Raw genomic sequence first — 22,400 nt, forward strand, 5'->3', positions numbered from 1 at the left:
ACTGCAGGAACACGCACAAAGAACACGCACGTATGCACAAATAAAATGAAACAACATTTTCAACAAATAAAACGTGATAACATTTTTTGGGGGGGGTACCAAAATTCTTTATTTGAAGAAATGGTACAAATTAAAGAACTTTTTTTTTTTTTTTTTTGGTTCTTTTTTTTGAACTGGGGACCGAACAGGGCCTTGCACTTCCTAGGCAAGCGCTCTACCACTGAGCTAAACCCCAACCCCCAAATTAAAGAACTTTTTAAGGGGTTGGGGATTTAGTTCAGTGGTAGAGCGCTTGCCTAGTAAGCACAAGGCCTGGGTTCGGTCCCCAGCTCCCAAAAAAAAAAAAAAAAAAAAAAAAAAGAACTTTTAAGCAGATGTTTTGGTGCAACTTATAGAAAAGATAAAAGCAGCCTGACATGCATGCACTGCCTCAGTGACCAGTAAAGTCACATGGCCTTGGAGACGTCAGCTTAGCTCTCATCACCGTGTCCCAAGGTGTGCTTGTCAAAGAGATATTCTGCCATGCCAGAGCCCCCGGCATTCAGGGGCTCCCATCTTGCGTAAGTCGGTCACGTGGTCACCCAGTTCTTTGATGGATTTCACCTGCTCATTCAGGTAATGCGTCTCAATGAAGTCACATAAGTGGGGATCGTTCTTGTCAGCAGGCAGTTTGTGAAGTTCCAGTAGTGACCGATTCACACTCTTTTTCCAAGTGCAGTGCACACCCCCATCGCATTCAGCCCGCTCTCCCAGTCATCACGGTCAGGTTTCTTTCTATCCTGCAGGAAGATTCGTCCACCTCGCTGGTTCTGCGGCTCCATCAGTTTCTCAGCATGTTCCCTCTCCTCATGAGATTGATGGAGAAACATTTTAAGGTTGGACATGGCTTGCACACCTTTAATCCCAGAAGCAGGCAGATCTGAGTCTGAGGCCAGCCTGGTCTTCAGAAAAGGTTCCACGACCACAGGGGTTCCACAGAGAAACCCTGTCTCAAAACACACACACACACACACACACACGTATACAAGTGCCCATATGCACACAAGTACACACATACACTTGCCAAAAAAAGAAAGAAGAGGGCTCAGTGGTTAGGAACAATGACTGCTCTCTTCCAGAGGTCCTGAGTTCAATCCCAGCAACCACATGGTGGCTCACAACCATCTGTAATGGAAGCCAATGTCCTCTTCTGGTGTGTCTGAAGACGGCGACAGTGCACTCCCATACATTAACATGAATAAATCTTTAAAAAAAAAAAGAGGGGTTGGGGATTTAGCTCAGTGGTAGAGCGCTGCCTAGGAAGCGCAAGGCCCTGGGTTCGGTCCCCAGCTCCAAAAAAAAGAATCAAAAAAAAAAAAAAGAAATAGTATCTCCCAGTGCTGCTGCCATTACATAGCCTGAGATGCAGAGCCAGCCATGTGACGCGGGGACCAGGGCGTGTCCCGTCATGGCTCTGCTCAGCACCTGTGCTTTCTTTCCTCCCAGGCCGTATCAAGGCAACCCCACCTTCGACCCTGAGTTCATTCGCTCCAAGTCCACAGCTGCCGCGGGCCTGTGCTCCTGGTGCATCAACATCGTGCGCTTCTATGAGGTCTACTGCGATGTGGCGCCCAAGAGGCAAGCCCTGGAGGAAGCCAATGCAGAGCTGGCTGAAGCACAGGACAAACTGTCCCGGATCAAAAACAAGATTGCTGTAAGTGCTCGCCAACCAGGAGGCCCTGTGAGACGCCACTCCCTGCCAATCGATGTTTCTGCTTAAAACACCCTGGCACAGCCCGAGGTCACGGATTAGTAAATGACATGAACAGGAAGGCACCATAGAGCAAGCCAGGGGATTATGGGTTGGGGAAATGCAGGGCCTTGAGGCCCTGAGCTTCTAGGAGCTGGGAAAATCGCTCCAACTTGATTTTTCAGGAACTCAATGCCAACCTGAACAACCTCACCTCCGCGTTTGAGAAAGCAACAGGTGAGAAAATCAAGTGTCAGCAGGAGGCGGATGCCACCAACAGGGTGATCTCATTGGCTAACAGGTAGGCGGGGCCCTCTCCATGGCCCAGGCCTCTTACAGGGTAATCTTATTAGCTGACGGTGGGCGGGGGCTCGCCGTGACCACGCCTCCAACAGGGTGATCTCACTGATTAATAGGTAGCCAGCCCCTCACCATGGCCACGCCTCCTGTTTCCCAGCCCCATAAAGGGACCCTCTTCAAAGAAGGCAGACTTCCCAGGAACCCAGGCCTGCCCAGAGAACTGTCCAGAATCCCTTGCTCTCAGGCAGCACGTGGACCAATGTCCTCCGGGAATGATGTCTAGGTCTTTGTGGATGAAGCACCAGAATCCAACTCAGTAGAATTAGCGTCCATCCCAGCCATAGCTATGCAGGGAGAGGCACAGAAAGCTGAGGTGTACGGGCTCTGCACGCACCGCCATTATTCACAAATGACCAGTGCTCTGAGCCTCACCTGGAAAGGCATTACCCCTCCCGAGGGGCATTAGTCAGTGGCATGGCCGTGACTAGTGCCCACGTTAACAACACACACAGTCAGGACTTTGCTAGCCCGCTACGAATCCTCTGTAAGTAGGTGTTGATGTGTGTGAGTCACCAACAAGAAAGGAACTTGCCGTGCTCAGGACAGGTGGGGTGTTTCTTCCAGACTGGCATTCTACAGTCTGAGTGCGCTCAAATTCGGCATTGTGAACTGTCATGGGTTTGGACTGCAGGGTAGTGCTGGTCCCAGGAGTCAAATACGGCCCACGGGTGTGCAGCCCCACGTATCTAAACCATTATCACACCCACATGTGATCAGCAGAGAACCACCACAAAGTTGCCTTGTTGCTCCAAGCCCTGGAAACCCAAGCTAGCCTCAAACTTCCTATGTTTCTACCCCCCAGCCTCCACTCCCCAAGTGCTGGTATGACAGGCAGGTACCACCATACCTGATTTCCTCAGTGCTGGGGACTGAACCCCTGACCTTGTGTGCGCTGGGCCACCTTCCTACTGACTGAGCCACAGCCACACCTCTGCTGTTTCAGCCTTTGAGACGTTCTTGCTCTGGAGCCGAGGCTAGCCTTGAACTTGCAGTGATCCTCCCGACCCTTCTTCCCAAATGCTGGGGTTACAAGTGTGTCCCCACCAGCCCTGGCCCCAGTGTGTATTTTATAACAAAAATGCACCTACACAGGCCTGCCATCCACAGGCCCATAGTCAGCACGCAGGGCTCACAGCCTCCAAGGTGGGACAGCACAGTTCTGGAGTTTGGCTGCCCCGCTTTATGCTCCTGGCGAGTCACGGGCTTCCAGCCACTGAGGAACTCTCTGGATCTTCCAATGAAAGACGCACGCACACACACACACACACACACACACGCACACACACACACACACACACGCACACATATACATACACTACACACACGCAAACACATACACACCACACACACCTGCATGCACACATACATACACACATACACACATACATACATGCACACACACATGCACACATACAGAAACACACACAATACACACACATACACACATGCAAATACATAGGCACACACATATGTACACATGCGCACACACATACACACACACACACACACACACACACACGTTAGCTTATTTTTGAAATGCTTTGGCTACTCAAAGGCTGGGCCACTGTAATCCTCCCACGGCTAGCCTATTTCTCCCACCAGTACTCCTGGCTCAACACCATCTGAACCAACTTTTAATTTTGCTGCCCTCTTACCTTCTGTGATGTCCACTGGTCTTGGCTGTCCAAGGGCTGCTTCTGGGCAGCCCTTCCAGGGGCCGGTTCCCTTTCACCTACATTTCGGATGATCTTCCCTCTGCAGCTCCAAATCTCATCTGTCTCCCCCCTCCCTACCCCTCACCGAGTCATGGTGAGTCCCCTTTATAGCTCTCAGAACTCTAGGGGTCCTGTCCTGTCTCCCTTTACCCAGCCATTGGCCACTGGCATAGATCAAAAGCCAATTGGGGACAAGGAGCTTTATCAGTTTGGACATGGCAGATTCCCGACTGAATTGAAGCATTAGATCCAGTCTCTAACGCTGGAGTTCAAGTAGCAGTTCCACTCGACAAACACCTGTTTTCTTATCGTCTCCTATCCTGGGGCCTGAGAGCCCTTGATTTACTCAGTGGTCAGCATGATTTGGGGACTCTGGGAAGGTCCCAGGCCGCCTTAGCTGGTGGCACAGATGCCCCACCCCCATCTGTCTGAGGGAGGTGACTGACTGCATCAGTTAAGAAAAGCAGAGCAGCCTCTGGGCTGCCTGAAAGCAAGGCCACTGGGCACAGCACCTACACGAAGTACTAACCCCAGGGCGGCACTTTCAGACCCGCGGGGTACCATTCAGGACTGGATACCAGTCTTCCGGTTGGTGGCCTAGGAAGGTCCACACACAGGCTGGAACTCCTACAGGGCCAGCGGTCCCATGATGCCACACTGTCCTACAGATGCCCCTGCCTGCCAGCTGAGCGTGCCAGTGGAGCACAGGAGCATTGGTGCAGTGAAGGGACGTAGGCACAGGTGGCCTGGCCAGGGCACAAGGGCAGGCACAGCATCCCCAGGTGTCACCAACACGTGCTGCTTTTTTGTTTCCTATGAATTCCCTCCAGAGATACTGCTCAGCCACCAAGTCTGGCGAGCATTTGGAGACCCGGTATGGGCACCAGACGTCTCAGGTCACCTTGCTATCCACACAAGTCCACGTGACAGTTTGTCTGCCGGCTGGCGGGCCCACCGGCCAGCTCTCAGACCATCCCTGTACTATCTAGCTCACCCAGGCACCTCCCCTTGTTCCTTGTTCCCTTGGCAGACTTGTGGGAGGACTGGCTTCAGAAAACGTGCGATGGGCTGAGTCGGTGGAGAACTTCCGGAGCCAGGGCGTTACCCTGTGCGGGGATGTGCTGCTCATCTCTGCCTTTGTCTCCTACGTGGGCTACTTCACCAAGAAGTACCGGAACGAGCTGATGGAGAAATTCTGGATCCCTTACGTCAATAACTTAAAGGTAAGAGGCGCTGCAGTGGTTAGGACTCGGGGAGGCAGAGGGGCAACCCCGCAGGGCAGATACGCAGCCCACGCGGCGCCCTCGCTGGGGCTCCCGCAGCCTTATCTGCTGGGGCTGACATCACCTGAAGGCTCCTCCACAAGCTCGGTCGTCAGCTTACGTGGCCCAGACGCACGTCAGCACCCGGACGCAATGTGAACCCGTAGGGAGCTGGCTCAGTCTGTGAAGTGTTGGTCGCGGAGACGTGGGGACCTGAGTCTGGATCCCTAGCACCCGTGGGTTAATAAAAAGCCAGGCACGGCAGCGTGTACCCTGTGACCCCAGGTGCTGGGGTGTGAGGGTGAAGGCAGGATTTCTGGGGCTTTCTGGCCATCCAGACTCACTGAATGAGTGAGCCCCCGCTTCAGCAGAAGCCAGAGTGTGTCCAGAGAGACGGCTCCGCGGTTAAGGGCTGCCGCTCCACGGGTAAGGGTTCTCTTGCACAGGACCTGGGTTTGGTTCCCAGCACCCACCTGGAGGCCCACAACCACCCGTAGCTCCAATTCCAGGGAATCTGATGCCCTCTTCTGTCTGTCCTCCAAGAGACGCACAGACTTGCGCACACAGACAAGCAGGCAAAGCACTACACACATAAATAAAGGCAAATTTTAAAAAGAGTAAGGCAGAGGGTTGGCAGGATGGCTCAGTGGGTAAGGCAACTTGCTGCCAAGCCTCAAGATCTAAGTCTGATCCCCAGGGCACACACACACACAGAGATGGACAGACGGACAGATGGACAAATGGATGAACAGATGAATGGGGACACACACCACACAAGACAGAGACAGACAGACAGGCATGGATGGACAATGGACAGATGGACGAATGGATGAATAGTTGGACGGGGACACAGAGAAACAGATAAACATGGACAGACAGATGGACAGACACGGAAAGAAAGGTTCCCTCCCTCACAGGTTCCGATCCCCATCACGGAAGGCCTGGATCCCTTGACTCTGCTGACCGATGACGCAGACGTGGCCACCTGGAACAACCAGGGTCTGCCCAGCGACCGCATGTCCACTGAGAATGCCACCATCTTATGCAACACGGAGCGCTGGCCACTGATTGTGGATGCCCAGCTTCAAGGCATCAAGTGGATCAAAAACAAATACGGCAGTGAACTAAAGGCTATCCGTCTGGGGCAGAAGAGGTGCGGCTGGTGCCGGGCAGGGCTAGGAGGTGGTGAGGCTATCGGGATCTCTGTGTATACGTATCCCTCAGGCCCCACGATCGAGGTAGATGGCCATGCCTTGGGCCTCCTGTGTTTATTAGGTAGCTGGGGGCCCAGGGTGCAGCCGGCACTGGCCAGTGCTGTGTGCGCACACATGTATCCCATGTACCTCTGCATGTGAGTATGGGGGGCGGGGGCGCTAGGAAGCAGCCCAGGCTTGCTTGCCCACACAGGTTGAGCCCTGAACTGACTAGTGGGTCTGTAAACATAAATGCTGGTCCAGCAGCAAAGAATCAAGTCAGCCCCCTTTCTCAGCTCCACAGGGAAGAGCAACTAGACCCAGGCCCTTTGGCCATTGTCCCACTGTGGGGCTCCAGGCTGGTCCCTCACCTCATGTGTGATTTGCTTTCTGGTCCCACGAGAGAAATGAGAGCCATCAGCGTGGGGATGACAGGGGCTGCCAGGCAGCTTCCTGGCATCCTAGAACAGGCCCACACAGAGCAGGCAGAACGTTTGGCTCCCAGGCCGGAGAACCCTCCCACCCTCGCCTCCCACTGTCACCCAGGGTCCTAGCCATAGGTCCCAACCCCCAACCTGTAAGCCCACAGATGACTGGGAAGGGAGAAATTGGTCTTGACTCCTGGGTGAGCTTCCTGGACACATCCTTCCTTCCTCAGGGCCAGGGCTGCCACCTCTTAGGGCTTGCCTTGCTTCCCAGGCCCCCAAAGCCATGCCCTATCTCTATTCTGTGCCCAGCTACCTGGACATCATTGAGCAGGCCATCTCAGAAGGTGACACCTTACTCATCGAGAACATTGGCGAGACTGTAGACCCCGTGCTTGATCCATTGCTAGGCCGGAACACCATCAAAAAGGGGAGGTGAGAAGCCACGCCCACTCTGCCCCAGCCCCACCCAAAATGAACCCCCCCAGGTCAGCACCAGCTCAGGGGAGCAAGGAAGGGCCTCCCCTCACTAAATGCTGAGAGGGCAGAAGGGACCCAAGTGCCCCACGGGACTAGAAAGGCCAGCTCCACCCCAGGGACGAGGGATGACTGTGTAGGGTCCCTCACAGTGCCTGGCCTCTCTCTCTCTTCCTTCATTTCAAAATCTTGAGGCTCACAGTTCTTCTTAAAAATATCCTTCACAATTCATATTTTCCATCTTACCTCCATCTCGTCCAACTCCCTTTGAAGCTTTTCCTTCCCAACATGTTCTTCTACTGTCAATGTGTGTGTGTACTCACACACACATACATACACACACATACATACACATAACCATACATACACACATACACACACATACATACACACATACACACACATACATACACACATACACACACACATACATATACACACATACATACACATAACCATACATACACACATACATACATATACACACATACACACACATACATACACACACATACATACACACACATACATACACACACATACATACACATAACACATACATACACACACACATACATACACACAGACACACACACACACACACAGACACACACATACATACACACACACACACACACACACACATACATACACACAGATACATACACACACACACACACACATACACACACATACACACACATACACATACATACACACACACACACACACACACACACACACACACATACACACACATACACACACACATACACACACACACACACACACACATACACACACACACACACACACACACACACACACACACACACATACACATAACCATACATACACACATACACACACACATACATATACACATACACACACAAACAAACACATACACACATACATATATATACACATACATACATACACACATACACATACACACATACATACATACACACACATACACACATACATACATACACACACATACACACATACATACACACACATACAGATGGATGTTTTGTCTGCATGCATGTCTGTGCACCATGTGTGTGCCTAGTACCTGTGAAGGCCAGAAGAGGACGACTCTGTAACTAAAGTTACAGACACTTCTGAGCCACGGTGTGGGTGCTGGGAACTGAACCTGGGTCCTCTGGAAGAGTGCAAGTGCTCTTAACTGCTGAGCCCCCTTTGTTTTAATGGCCCACTGAGTTTAATTAGGGTTGCTTGCTTGAGCATGGGTGTGGGGCCATTAACCAGGGCACGGGGTAACAGAGCAGTGACCACACTACTGAAGAATGTGACCCCGTTCCCCGAGCGGCCATTAGCTACCAGCAGCTCGGGAGGGTGCAGCCTCCCTTCTCACTTTCCACAATACTTTTGCACGCGCTTATTCACGTCGCTTGTGTCGTGGGCATGTGTGTGCCCCAGGACCGTAGGTCAGAGGTCAGCGTACGGGTGTTGGCCGTCTCCTCCTACCTCGTGAGTCCCAGGGATCAAATCCAGGGTGCCAAGCTTGGCAGAAAGCCTTTACCCACTGGGCCTCCTTTTGCCCCTCCCCCATGTTAATCGCACAGAACGCTATCAGTAAGTGAGCGTTTCCGTGGCTGTCAGCACAGTTGCCTCGCCGTATGACCCCCCACCCTGGTCTTGTTCCAAGTCTTAATCATCCCACAAGGAAACCCCGCACCGGCTAAGCATGTTTCTGTCTCCGTGGCTCTGCCCGCTCTGGACATTGATGGCATATCGTTCTGTGCCTGGAACTTTGCCCTTAGCGTCACATTGGCAGGGATCCTCCACCCTCCAGCATCTCGCAGTACTGCGTGCCTTCTCCCACCTGAGTAACCCTCCATTGGCCGGACCGTCCATCGACTGGACCTACCACATTTCGTTGTTTTTATAACACAGAGGAAGTAAATGGACTTTTAGAGCAGATAGGAACCACCCGTGCTGGGGCTTGCCCGGCAGCCCAGGACAAGGGTGATGTCCAGTGTGAACGTTGTGATGTCCTGGACTCTGACAAGGCCCCCAGCCCCTCCTACCTCCAGCATAAATGCTGCTCTTCAAAGACTGCAGGGGTGGGGGTGGAGGGAGAGAGGGGGAATGGGAGGGGGGAGGAGTGACCCACGGGCAGCTGCAGGGTTGCTCGGCAGAGCGTCATCATGGGGGCACACGCTGGTGTTCAGCACCGAGCGTGGAAGGAGCTGGAGTTAACAGTGCTTCCGTCCATGCACATGAACTTCCCTGGGCAGACAAAACAGCCACCAGAGTAAAGGATAAACACGGCCTCCAGGGGCCTGGTGCTCCCCCTGCAGCTCTTTGTCAGTCAAGGAGCATAGGGGAAGCGTGGATGGGCCACTAACCTCGGGTGTGGTGGCCCTGTGGCTGAGGTTTGTCCTACTCTGCTCCTCACCCGCCAGGTTCATTAAGATCGGCGACAAGGAGGTGGAGTACCACCCCAGCTTCCGCCTGATCCTTCACACCAAGTACTTCAACCCCCACTACAAACCGGAGATGCAGGCACAGTGCACGCTCATCAACTTCCTGGTCACCAGAGACGGCCTCGAGGACCAGCTCCTGGCCGCCGTGGTGGCCAAAGAGCGCCCGGATCTGGAACAGCTCAAGGTACCTGCCTCTGGCAGACGCCGGAAATGGGTCAGGTGGGAGGCCTGTGGGCCACCATGGACCTCACGTGGCTACAGTGGGCCACACGTGTTTCCGAGCTCCCGGGACCTCAGCCAACGACACCAGCCCTTCCTCCTGCCCCAAACTCAGTTCTAAACCAGCAGTCCTCTCAGATGGCACTGAAGATCAAAGCCGGTCCCCAGAATGGCTCCGTGGCTGCCTGGCTGGGACTCTGTAGCAGAGCCTTTTTCTAGCATGTTGAAACTCAGTTCAACCTGCAGCAGCATAAATAAAACTCATGGTTCTGGGCTGGGGACATAGCTCACACAGTAATATGTTTGAGGTATAATCCAAGGACTGAGTTTGACATACATGAGTGTACACACACACACACACACACACACACACACACATGCATACACGCATGCATGCACGCACACACACACACACACACACACACACACACACACACACACACACTCACACCCCAGAACCTAGAAAAGGCTGCTGTGTACTTGTAATCCCAGGGTTGGGGCAGACAGGTTGTGGAAGCAGGAGGGCCTCTGGGACTTGCTGGCCAGACAGTCTAGCCTAATGTGTGAGCCCCAGATTCCAGTAAGAAACCCCATCTTTAAAAAACAAGGTGAGGGGTTGGGGATTTAGCTCAGTGGTAGAGCGCTTGCCTAGGAAGCGCAAGGCCCTGGGTTCGGTCCCCAGCTCCCAAAAAAAAAAAAAAAAAAAAAAACAAGGTGAGGGCTGGAGAGATGGCTCAGTGGATAAGAGCACTGACTGCTCTTCCAGAGGTCCTGAGTTCAATTCCCAGCAACCACATGGTGGCTCACAACCATCTGTAATGGGATCCGATGCCCTCTTCTGGTGTGTCTGAAGACAGCTACAGTGTACTCACATACATTAAATGAATAAATAAATAAATCTTTAAAACAAAACAAAACAACAACAACAACAACAACAACAAAAACAACTGAGCCTGATGCTCTGGGCTTCACACATGCACATGCACTCATGCATGACCACAAGCACGAACATGCATGCACACACCAAGTGTGGCCAACTGTACCGGCCAGCCACTTCCTCAGCTCTGCCTCGACCACACACAATGGCTCTCGGTCTCCACAGCAAGAGGCCTGGCCTGGCAGCCTGGAGTGGAGGCTGGCACCTCCATGGCCACCCTACATGCTGGGTGTCGTCCCTCCTGCTGTGGGTCTGGGCCCCCACTCTAGAGAGACCAGGGAGAAGAGGTGAGACCAGGGCCCAACTGACCGCTGCCCTGCTCCCCCGGGGGCCCTGTCGCTCCCACAGGCAAACCTCACCAAATCTCAGAACGAGTTCAAGATCGTGCTAAAGGAACTGGAAGACTCCCTACTGGCTCGGCTGTCAGCCGCGTCGGGGAACTTTCTGGGAGACACTGCCCTGGTGGAAAACCTAGAGACCACCAAGCACACAGCCAATGAAATTGAAGAGAAGGTAGGCCTGTCCCCATAGGGACACACAGAAGGCTAGGCAGCCCACTGCTTGAGTACACCCGGGTACCTGCAACGATTTGTCGTGACTTTCAACAAAGTCATAATGAGGAATTAAGTAGGCCAGGTTGTCCCACGGTTATGTCTGTGCAAGACAGTCTTGATTATTAACTGGTGCGAGAAGACCCACCCCACTGTGGGTGGCACCATCCCCTAGGCAGAGTGTCCCAGAGCGTGTGAGTGAGAAGAAGGCTAGCCGAGTGTTGACACGAGCCTTTTCCTCTCCCTGCTTATGATTTTGGATGTGATGCTCTTAAAGTTCCTGCCCTGAATTCCCCACAATAATAGGCTGTTGCCTGGAACTGTAAGCCAGAACAACTCCTTCCTCCCACCAGGTTGGGACATTTTATCACAGCGATAGACAGAGGGAGCTAGTGGCATCTTGCTGTCTGAAAGGCCTTCTAGGGGACGTGGGAGGAATGAAGGGCTGGGGCAGAAGTGGGGTCCTCGTGTTGAGTGGCTCGTCTCCCCGGTGGTTCCCTCCAAGCGCCTTTTGTCTGTCCTGAGGTCCAAGAGGCAAAAATCACAGAAACAAAGATCAATGAGGCGCGAGAGAACTACCGCCCAGCGGCCGAAAGGGCCTCCCTGCTCTACTTTATCCTGAACGACCTCAACAAAATCAACCCCATCTACCAGTTCTCTCTCAAGGTCAGCCACCCCCGGGCACGAGGCCAGGGGACCAAGTCAATAGGCCACCCCAAGGTCAGGGAGCACACAAGATGGCAGGAACCAGAGAGTGGTGCTGTGGGAGTGGGTCTTTCCGCCCTACCTTTCCCCCACGGCACCCCAGTCAGAATTAGCCAGAAGCTGCCGGGGACCGCAGCCGCAGCTGCAGAATCCCCGAGCTCACCCTGGCCGTTCTCCAGGCCTTCAACGTGGTGTTTGAGAAAGCCATCCAGAAGACCCCACCCGCCGAGGAGGTGAGGCAGCGCGTGATAAACCTGACGGACGAGATCACCTACTCTGTGTACATGTACACGGCACGCGGGCTCTTCGAGCGGGACAAGCTCATCTTCTTGGCTCAAGTCACCTTCCAGGTAACGCACGATGCCTTTTGTCCCCAGACTGCAGCCTGTGCACCCACACTGGCAGCCCCCAGGCTCGTGTCGGGGGCGCAGACTCCACAGTACACCCCCTAGCAGGGTCTGGTGAACACACGCCAGCTCCACATTGCTAGGCAGCCCAGCGGGAGGACACGTGCGTCCGTGTGCGGACACTCCTGCTGAAGTATTGGAAGGTCTGAGTTCAGTCCGGTTGGCTGAACGGCCTGTCTCAGCAGGGCATGTGGCGTGAGCCCAGAGACAAGGCACTGAGGCTGAGCCTGTAGGAACACTGAGCCCAGGAGGTCAACATTAGCTGTGAAACATAGCTAGGGCCTCCTGGGAAGGAAAGAAGGAAGGAAAGAAGGAAAAAGACAGACTGACAGATGGACAGTGGCTTCAGTCACTTTTGAAAGGACTGCCCAAGGTGATAGAGCTTTATGTGTCCCAGTTCTGGACACTGGAAAAGGGCCAAGGTCTAGGTGCGACATCTTGTACCGATATCCCTCTGCCATGAGAGAACAGGATGGGGTAGACACCCTTTGAACAAACCATCTCCCTGAGCCACGGCACACCTGTCCCTACTTCCCAGCAACTGCTGGCTTGAGGATCATAATCCCATAGACCAGTCAGGATGGCGTACCCCTTAAATTCCAGCACTTAAGAGGCAGAAGCAGGCCAAGCTCTGTGAGTTCAAGGCTATACGATCTCCAAGACAGCCAGTGGGGCCTGGTCTCACCTTATCCAACCACCCAGACACCCGCATACCCCCTAAACCCCCACACCCAAAGATCCCAATGTAGGCCGCTTATGGGAGACATCTCACAGCTCCCTAGAATACATATTGGTGCAGCCTGAGACCTCATCAGCACATAGGTGCTTTTCCTTAGGTTGGTAGGAATATTCTAGAACTAAATTGTGGCTGCAAACCCTTGTGAGTGTACCGATGGCACTGGGCTGTGTGCATTAGTGTAAGTATGACGTGTTTCACATGTGTTTCGCCCTGATTTAAAAACATAAAACCAAAAGGCCCTTGTGGTCCACCCCGCCCCTGCCCCCAGGTCCTTTCCATGAAGAAGGAGCTGAATCCTGTGGAACTGGACTTTCTCTTGCGGTTCCCCTTCAAGGCAGGCGTTGTGTCACCTGTGGACTTCCTGCAACACCAGAGCTGGGGCGGGATCAAGGTGGGTCCTCGAACTTAGTACTGAACCCCCTTCCAACCAGTGCTGAGGATGCCGGTGCCCCGTTACAAGCCTGCACCTGTGTTAGGCGGAACATCACCAGTCTCCACCAGCCTGCTCAGGTCCAGAGGAGAGTGGCATCCACAGGAACCTGCAGCCAGTCCCAGGCTACTCTGTGCCAGCATCCCTCGGCCTTGCCCTGCTGTCCCAGGTCTGGTCACTCCTCAGGTTCCCAGATTCACTGTCAAGAGCCCTCAGGTCCCAGGTTTCAAGTTGCAATCCAAACTGACCAGAGGAAGGCAGTGGCCCAGGCGAGATACGTTGCGGGATATTTGAGCACACTGTGAACCCCGAGATTGTGTCAGTTACTGATTGTGTCAGTTACCATTTCTAGTAGTGGTGTGGCTCAGCCTTAGCACACACCTTTAATCCCAAACAGTGAGGTTTGTAAAGTTTGTAGAAGGAAACACCCATGTGTGAAAGTGATGTCTAATTGAGTGGCAGATAAAGTGACGAATCAGAGAAAGATTTGGCAGAACAGGATATGCCCAACTCTCAAGAGAAGGGAGAGGGAAGCTACTTGAGGGAACAGTGCAGAGAGACAGAGAGACAGAGACAGAGAGGAGGATGAAGAGGAGGAGGAAGAGGAAGAGGAAGAAGAGGAAGAGGAGGAAGAGGAAGAAGAAGAGGAAGAGGAGGAAGAGGAGGAAGAGGAGGAAGAAGAGAAGGAAGAGGAGGAAGAGGAGGAGGAAGAGGAGGAGGAGGAAGAGGATGAGGAGGGAGGAGGAGGAGGAGGAGGAGGAAGAGGGAAGAAGAGGAAGAGGGGAGGAGGAGGAGGCAGTTTACCAGGAGAGTTGTACAGAGGCACATTGAAGAGAAAACAAGCTAGACACAGGGAAGACAGAATGAGCCAGACACTGAGAAGAAACCAGAAAATGAGAACAGATTACCAAAGTTAGTATGAGGTCAAGCAGAGCAATTCAGGAGAAGCCGAGAGAGAAGCCAGACTGAATCAGTCAGCTTGGAGTGGAGTTTGAACCAGAACAGCTGAGTTGAACCAGTCAGTCAGAGTTCAGAAAAAGCCAGAAAGGGTTGACTTATTCAGCAGTAAGTCTCAGAGGCCAAGATAAGATTGTACGGAGGCTAGAAGCTTCCAGGACGAGGCCTAGGTTAGCAGACAGCGGCAGTGAACCTGTGAGACATTTACATCTGGTAAATCAAAGCTACTTTTCCAGAGCTATCCCTGACAGCACCCTCCTTGGAGGGAAAGGAGCCGAAGTGAGTCCCCAGGCCACATGTGTCCCGCAGAAGCTTGGCCTGCAGTTGACAGGAAGGACAGGGTGATCTTTGTGACAGGTCACTCTGTCACCCTCCCCAGAGCTCCAGTCTTCCTGACACCTCTCCCCAGCGCCCACTGAGGGCCGTCTGGGGAAGGCGCCCACTGACTCAGGGCGTCCCCATGGTCACTGCGCCACCCACATCTGCCTTAGGCCCTGTCGGAGATGGACGAGTTCAAAAACCTGGACAATGACATCGAGGGCTCCGCCAAGCGGTGGAAAAAGCTGGTGGAGTCGGAAGCGCCGGAGAAGGAGATCTTCCCCAAGGAATGGAAGAACAAGACTGCCCTGCAGAAGCTGTGCATGGTGCGCTGTATGAGGCCGGACCGCATGACCTACGCCGTCAAGTGAGCAGGCCTCAGCACCCGGCCCCGGGCATCCTAGAAACGTGACCACCTTAGTTCCTCTCCTACCTACCCCAGTCTAGGGAGGGCAGAGCTGAGGGGGGGGGGTCCATTTGCTAGCACGGCCATGGCCATGGGCGGTGTACCCAGACCTGGAGAGCTAAGTTCCTCTTTTATGATGTAGATGTGGTCTCCGGCAGCCCCGGCTCACCCTGAACTCACTCATTATGTAGCCAAGGCCTCTGAACTTCTGCTCCCCCTCCACCCATCTCTGCCTCCAGGGTGCTAGGGTTGCATGTGCCCAGTTTTAAGCTGTACTAAGGACTGACCCCCCAGGCCTTGTGCATGCTTGGCGTCTATTGGCTGAACCTCTGCTGGCCACACCCTAGCCCCGATCCCAGGTTCTTGTTGGTACTCAGTGTCTCAGGGTAGGGGATGCAATGTCACACAGGATGGGGAAGCAGAGTTTCCCTCATTAGGCCCTAAGATTGAAAGCATAGTCCTCCCCAGCCATATAAAAGGGGGCCCCTTACATTTGGGGGAGGAAAAAGAAAGGCCACCAAGCACAGGGGACCCTCCATGCCTAAAGCTAGTGTCAATTATGTGCCAATCGTAAAGGAAGAGTTGTAATTTTAAGGCCTGAGTCCTCCCATATGTGTGGAGGAGGGAGGGGCTCAGCACAGAGGAGGACCCTAGAGCCCAGGCTCCGAGGGGAGGGGCTGGCTTCCGCCCATTCCGTCCTTCCTGTACATAGCCAGGTTTCCTCAAAGACACTCACGTCCCCACAGAAACCCCCTTGGACCAAAGACGGGCCCTGACGCACATGTACTCACAATTGGAGGACTTTTTCTGTTTTGTTTTTCTCAGACGGAAAGGGACAAGGCTAGGAAATGTTAATACAGCTGAGCTGGGGGCAGTGGGAGAAGGATCCTGAAATAGTGGGCAGGGCAGGGGTTGGACAAGCAAAGGTGTCAAGCACCTCAGATGGGCAGTAAGACCCTCAAAGCCCATTGTCTTAGTCAGGGTTTCTATTCCTGCACAAACATCGTGACCAAGGAGCAAGTCGGGGAGGAAAGGGTTTATTCAGCTCACACTTCCACATTGCTGTTCATCACCAAAGGAAGTCAGTACTGGAACTCAATGCAGGTCAGGAAGCAGGAGCTGATGCAGAGGCCATGGAGGGATGTTACTTACTGGCTTGCTAAGCTTGCTCAGCTTGCTTTCTTATAGAACCCAGGACCACCAGCCCAGGGACAGCACCCACAATGGGCTGGGTCCTTCCCCCTTGATCACTAATTGAGAAAATGCCTCACAGCTGGGTCTCAGGGAGGCATTTCCTCAAGGGAGGCTCCTTCCTCTGTGATAACTCCAGCTTGTGTCAAGTTGACACACAAAACCAGCCAGTACAGCCACCCAACTGCCCAGCCCCAAGGCCTTTGGATCATCTCTCAGCTGTGCCCAGGAGCAAGCTTACAGCCTGGGAACACAGCCATGGTCCTGCACTCAAAACTAACACTGGGCTTGGGAGACACAGATCATTAGCCACCTATGATGGAGGCAGACGTGGACACTGAAATGCAAAGCTCACCCTAAGCACTGGACCCCTGAGAGGACCGCCCAAGGGACCTGGACCTCTGGGGCTGGGTAATAAAGATGGAGTCTAAGCGCCTCTAAGGTGGCCCTCGGGTCGGAGCTTGCTCCTCCCCTCACTGTCCCACTGTACCCCGGAGGCCTCTCAGTTCAAGGCCAGGCAGCATCCTTCATGCCACTCCCTGGGCCTCTGGGACTGAAGGAGGAGCATACCATTGTGTGCCTGGGGATTCAGCTCCATGGGTGCAGCGCTTGCCTAGCATGCACAAAGCTCTGGGTTTAGTCCCCAGCACTGTGTGGTGACAACCAGGAACCTGTAATCCCACCCTCTTGGAAAGCAGAGGGTAGGAGCGTCATAGCCACCTAGCAAATACCAAGTCATCCTGGGCTTACCAGACTACTCCAGACCTTCTCTCAAACACTAATTAATTAATTAATTAATTAATTAATTAAAATTTAAAAAGCAAGATGCTACTTCCCTCCCCTCGATTTCTACAAAGGAAGTCCACCCAGCACGGCCCACCTGCCTGGGCCAAAGCCACCCATGTATCTCTAGCCCTGGTCCAGAGCAGGGCCCAGCCTCCCATGGTCCTACAGAGCATGTTCCCCTGACCCCCGCAGGAATTTTGTGGAAGAGAAGATGGGTAGTAAGTTTGTAGAAGGCCGGAGCGTGGAGTTCTCCAAGTCCTACGAAGAGAGCAGCCCCTCCACACCAATCTTCTTCATCCTATCCCCCGGGGTCGACCCCCTCAAAGACGTGGAGGCCCTCGGTAAGCACCACCGCAGAAACGCAATTCAAAACCCCACGGAGGGACCCCGAACTTCCTAGAGAGCTAGGTCAAAGCCAGCAACTAGCAAGGGGTGCTGGAGTAGAGAAACAAGCCTGCCAGCGGAAATGGGGGTGGGCAGAGGGGAGGGCATGCCATACCAGGAGCTACCACAGCACCTTCCAGTCCAAGGCTGGGTCTGTCCCTAAGGCTTGAGAAGCAGGTCGACCGCCAAGCCTTTGAACTGGCTAGGTTTTATGTCAAGTTGACACAGGCTAAAGTCATTTGGGAAGAGAGAACCTCAATTGTGAAGTGCCCCCACCAGGCTGGCCTTCGGACAAGCCGTCGTGACATTTTCTTGGTTGGTGGTTGATGTGGGAGGGTCTAGTCCACTGTGGCAGTGCCACCCTAAGCTGGTGGTCCTGGGTGCTGTAAGAAAACAAACAGAACAAGCCAGTGAGCAGCAAGCAGAGCCCCTCCATGGCCTCTGCTTTGGGGTTCCTGGTGAGTTCCCTACCTCCTTTCATGATGAGCTGTGACTGAGATGCAGGCCAAATAAAGCCTTTCCTCCCTAAGATGCTTTTGGTCAAACAGCAACAGAGACCCTGATTGAGGAGCCTTCCTGCATGCTCTCTCCCAACTGGAAATAGCCCTGACTGGATCACTTTTATCACAGCTGAGGGGGAAAAATACAAAAGGAAACTTAAGGGGTTATTTGGGGACAGTATGAGGGGAACCTGAGGCAGCTGGTCAAGTCACGCCTTCAGCTCAGTTCTTCTCCCTCAGCGGTTCTCCATCTTGCTAACGCGCGACCCTTTAATTCAGCCTCTCATTCTGTGATGACCCCCCCAACCATAAAACATTATTTTCATTGCTACTTTGTAACTGTAATGTTGCTACTGTCATGAATCAAAATGGAAACATTGTGTTTTATGATGGTCTTGGGTGAACCCAGTGGAAAGATGGCTCTAGGACCAAAGGGGTTGGGACCCACAGGTTGAGAAGCACTCTTAGCTACTCAGCCTTGCTTGGACAGCAGCCCACAGGGACAGTACCACTCGCCCTGAGGTGGGCACTCCCTTCTTTTGTGAAACACCCTCACAGACCTATCTAGAAGGGATTTTCCGTGGTGAATCTATACCTAGTCATGTTGGCAAGGAAAATTACTCATCACAAATCTGAAGACAAAAAACAAAAGAACCCAAAACAATTAAGACGCCATAGCCAGAATTTGCTATGGGTTGTTAACTCCACCCCGAGTCCATGCTTCCTCCTGGATGAAAGTCAAAAGCATAGCGCTCATGTAAGAAGACAGTGGTGGTGAGGGTCTCGGCGTGTGCGGTCCCATTTCCATGAGACCAGAGCCTGTAACAGGCCACCACACAGGGGCAGAAAGCAGAGAGCAGTTGTTAGGCAAGGAGAAGGAGAGGGAGTTCAAGGTCACAAGGTATTCTGGGGTGGTGCTGGTGGTATTAGAGAGACAGCTGCACCACAGGGCTGGTTTCCTGAATGTCCCCAGGCCACACCTTTCCAGATGGCCAAAGCATGGTCATGTTACGGGATGTGTCCTTCCACCCCACAATAAACAAGGTGGGAGGCGAGTAGTGTTCCCGGCTGTGGAATGCAGTGCCCGAACCATGGTTCTGAATCACCCAGTACTTTTCCTGTTTTTCCCCTCTTCAGGGAAAAAACTGGGATTTACCATAGACAATGGGAAACTCCATAACGTGTCCCTGGGACAAGGACAAGAGGTGGTGGCCGAGGATGCGCTGGACGTGGCTGCCGAGAAAGGACACTGGGTCATTCTGCAGGTGAGGGCTCTTTGCTACCATGGTCACGTCACTGGGGACGGGACAGAACCTCCCATTGCTGGGGCACCATCTCTATGGCTCTCCAGCACAGAGCCCCTCCAGACACCCTCTTATAGCTCCTAAAGGGGTGCTGGGGACCATGTCGTCTATGCTCTGAGCCCAGGTGGACAAACAAGGTTGATCCTAAGGCTGAGTTACCCACTGGGAATACTTCTCACCAGTTAGGGTCAACAGGGTGGGCACAGCGGGGTCCACCCGGGCTTGAGGCAGGGCTCTTCAACGGAGTCCACCCGGGCCTGGGGCAGGGCTCTTCAACGGGGTCCACCCGGGCCTGAGACAGGGCTCCTCATTGGGGTCCACCTGGGCCTGAGGCACAGGAATCCTTGCCGCAGAACATTCACCTGGTGGCGAGATGGCTGAGTATCCTGGACAAGAAGGTGGAACGCTACAGCTCAGGTAGCCACGAGGACTACCGGGTGTTCATCAGCGCAGAGCCTGCCCCCTCCGTGGAGACACACATCATCCCCCAGGGCATCCTGGAAAACGCCATCAAAATCACCAACGAGCCTCCCACGGGCATGTATGCCAACCTGCACAAGGCGCTGGACCTTTTCACTCAGGTAGGGAGGGTGAGACTAGGTGGCTCTCCCCATGGAGGCGCGCACGCACTCACGCACGCACGCACGCACGCACAGCCAGGCAAAGGAGGCACAGACCCAGCAAGCTAGGATGCCCCTCCGAGTCCCAGAGGCTCCTCCATGCTGGCCTCCTACCTGCAGCACACCAGCACACTAATGTCTCGCCAGAGTGTGCCCCTGAAAGCTGGGCAAACTCACCGAGCCCTGAAGTCGTGGATGCAGCATGGCCTCTGGTCGCTGTCACTGCCCTGTCATTGGCAGGGGTGCCTGTCATTCCTGTGACTCTGGAGGCCCTGTCCCATCCTGGGTCACATTTCTCTCTGATCCAGACCTTGCCCACTGGAGTCATAAATCTGATTTGGGGCCGCCAAGCCTTGCAGCTAGAGGGACAATGGGTTCCCACTGGAGCTCCAACTACATGACCACATGTCCTCTGCTAGTGCCCTGAACAAGGCAGTCATGTGGTCAGGCCCTTCTCCCATGATGGCTTCTTGTTCCCTCCATAGAAGAGGATGGGTACAGGGGCTTGCCTGACTTCAGGGAGTACCAGGCTTGCCTGGCAGGGTTTCTACCTCCCCTCCACACAGGGCTCCTCTGACCCAACCTCTCAGTCAAGTCAGCTTTGCAGCCCTCCCGCCCTGTCATCCCCGTGGCCACTGTCCCTGCCAGCCCCTTGCTCTCCTCATCACCCTCCACTGTAACCATCTGCGGGCGCGCACTACTTCTTCAGGCTGTAGCCCACGCCCCAGGCTCTGGAATCCTGTGTCCTCCCCGCACGTATCTTCCCAGGCGGGGCACCATCTGAGAAACACAGAACTTCCTTACTCACATAACACATGGACTATGAATCTACCACAAACCATTCACAGCCTGCTCTCAAAGGGCCCATACCACTGTCACAGAGGGCTGAAGGTAAAAAGACACCTGATGGCAGCCGGTGACCTAGGCTAGCAGACGACAATCTGGCGAGGGGTGTGAATGCGGGACACGGGAAACACACAGAGAGAGAAGGCAGGGTGTGCGGTATGGCAGGGTGGCCTCCTTGGTGCACAGGGTAGTCGTGAACACTTCAGGCCCTGCATGACTGAAGCCTGTGGTCTTCCCTTCCTACTCTTGCAGAAGTCTATGGGTGACAGACGGGCAGGGCACCATCAGCAAGGCCAGGGGGCCTTCACCTCTGCCCAGCCTGCAGCCTCCCGGGTGCTAGTACTGAAGGTGCACTCCAGAGCACAGCCAGCTTCTTTTTTAAAAAAATAGGAATACACTAAATTTGGGCTTAACAGCCATGTTGGGAGGCCAGTGAGATCACTCAGCAAGTAAGGGTGCTCGCCACCAATCCCGATAATGTGGGTTCAATCCCCAGGACCTACGTTGCAAGCACGCAGGATGCAGAGCACAGACTCCGATTTACAAGCTCATGTGCAGCATGAGCCTGTGGGCATGCACGCACGCTTACCATACCGCACACATGCGCAGTAAATTAACTGTATACTGAGGACGGGCATGCTCGCCTGTAACCTCAGCAGCCACACGTCTGAGATGAGGGTTGTAAGTTCCAGCTGAGCTTATGTAGCAAGACCCAGAGTTTAAAAAAAAAAAAAAAAAAAAAAAAGGGGGCTGGGGATTTAGCTCAGGGGAAGAGCGCTTACCTAGGAAGCACAAGGCCCTGGGTTCGGTCCCCAGCTCCGAAAAAAAAAAAAAAAAAGAAAAAAAAAAAAAAAAAAAGGCATATCATATTGGAAACACACAAACCAGGAACTGTGTATATATCCTGGGGAAATAACCCTGTGCTACCCTCGCTGAGTTTTCAGGTGGGTACCCCCGTGACTGCTGTGCAGGGTTTGGACTTAGTTTTGGGGGTTTTTTGGGTTGTTTTTTTTCCTTTTTTCTTTTTTTCGGAGCTGGGGACCGAACCCAGGGCCTTGCGCTTGCTAGGCAAGCGCTCTACCACTGAGCTAAATCCCCAACCCCTTGGACTTAGTTTTGATGGAGGAGTCAGTCGATGGCTTTAGCCACCCTGCTGGCAGGGACGGCGCTGAGCATCTGTGTGGAGTCATCCCTCTTGGCTTCCTCTCGCCCACCTGACAGGACACCCTGGAGATGTGCACCAAGGAGATTGAGTTCAAGTGCATCCTCTTCGCCTTGTGCTACTTCCACGCTGTGGTAGCCGAGAGGCGCAAGTTTGGTGCCCAGGGCTGGAACCGGTCGTACCCCTTCAACAATGGGGACCTCACCATCTCCATCAACGTGCTCTACAATTACCTGGAAGCCAACCCCAAGGTGAGGCACGCAGGGTGCTAAACGTCCCCAGCTACCTTGGTATGGGCCATGACCGCACCTCCCTTGC

At 53.6% G+C, this 22,400-nt stretch overlaps 1 protein-coding gene across 2 annotated transcripts in view; it reads left to right on the top strand.

The window, feature by feature from the left end:
- Window positions 1–22,400, top strand: part of Dnah17 (dynein axonemal heavy chain 17) — a 115,342-nt gene that overhangs the window by 82,684 nt on the left and 10,258 nt on the right. Inside the window, exons 60-74 of one of the 2 annotated variants that reach the window (XM_032912054.1) lie at window positions 1,486–1,693; window positions 1,915–2,030; window positions 4,835–5,027; window positions 5,984–6,219; window positions 6,997–7,119; window positions 9,600–9,804; window positions 11,125–11,289; window positions 11,853–11,993; window positions 12,212–12,382; window positions 13,447–13,569; window positions 15,057–15,250; window positions 17,459–17,607; window positions 19,288–19,415; window positions 19,808–20,035; window positions 22,142–22,333. In XM_032912054.1, coding sequence (XP_032767945.1) covers window positions 1,486–1,693; window positions 1,915–2,030; window positions 4,835–5,027; window positions 5,984–6,219; window positions 6,997–7,119; window positions 9,600–9,804; window positions 11,125–11,289; window positions 11,853–11,993; window positions 12,212–12,382; window positions 13,447–13,569; window positions 15,057–15,250; window positions 17,459–17,607; window positions 19,288–19,415; window positions 19,808–20,035; window positions 22,142–22,333 — 2,572 coding nt within the window. Of the gene's footprint in view, window positions 1–1,485; window positions 1,694–1,914; window positions 2,031–4,834; window positions 5,028–5,983; window positions 6,220–6,996; window positions 7,120–9,599; window positions 9,805–11,124; window positions 11,290–11,852; window positions 11,994–12,211; window positions 12,383–13,446; window positions 13,570–15,056; window positions 15,251–17,458; window positions 17,608–19,287; window positions 19,422–19,792; window positions 20,036–22,141; window positions 22,334–22,400 lie in introns of both variants that reach the window. The other variant, XM_032912053.1, reaches the window with a different exon arrangement.

This window comes from Rattus rattus, chromosome 9 (assembly GCF_011064425.1).
Source record: "Rattus rattus isolate New Zealand chromosome 9, Rrattus_CSIRO_v1, whole genome shotgun sequence".
NCBI lineage: Eukaryota > Metazoa > Chordata > Mammalia > Rodentia > Muridae > Rattus > Rattus rattus.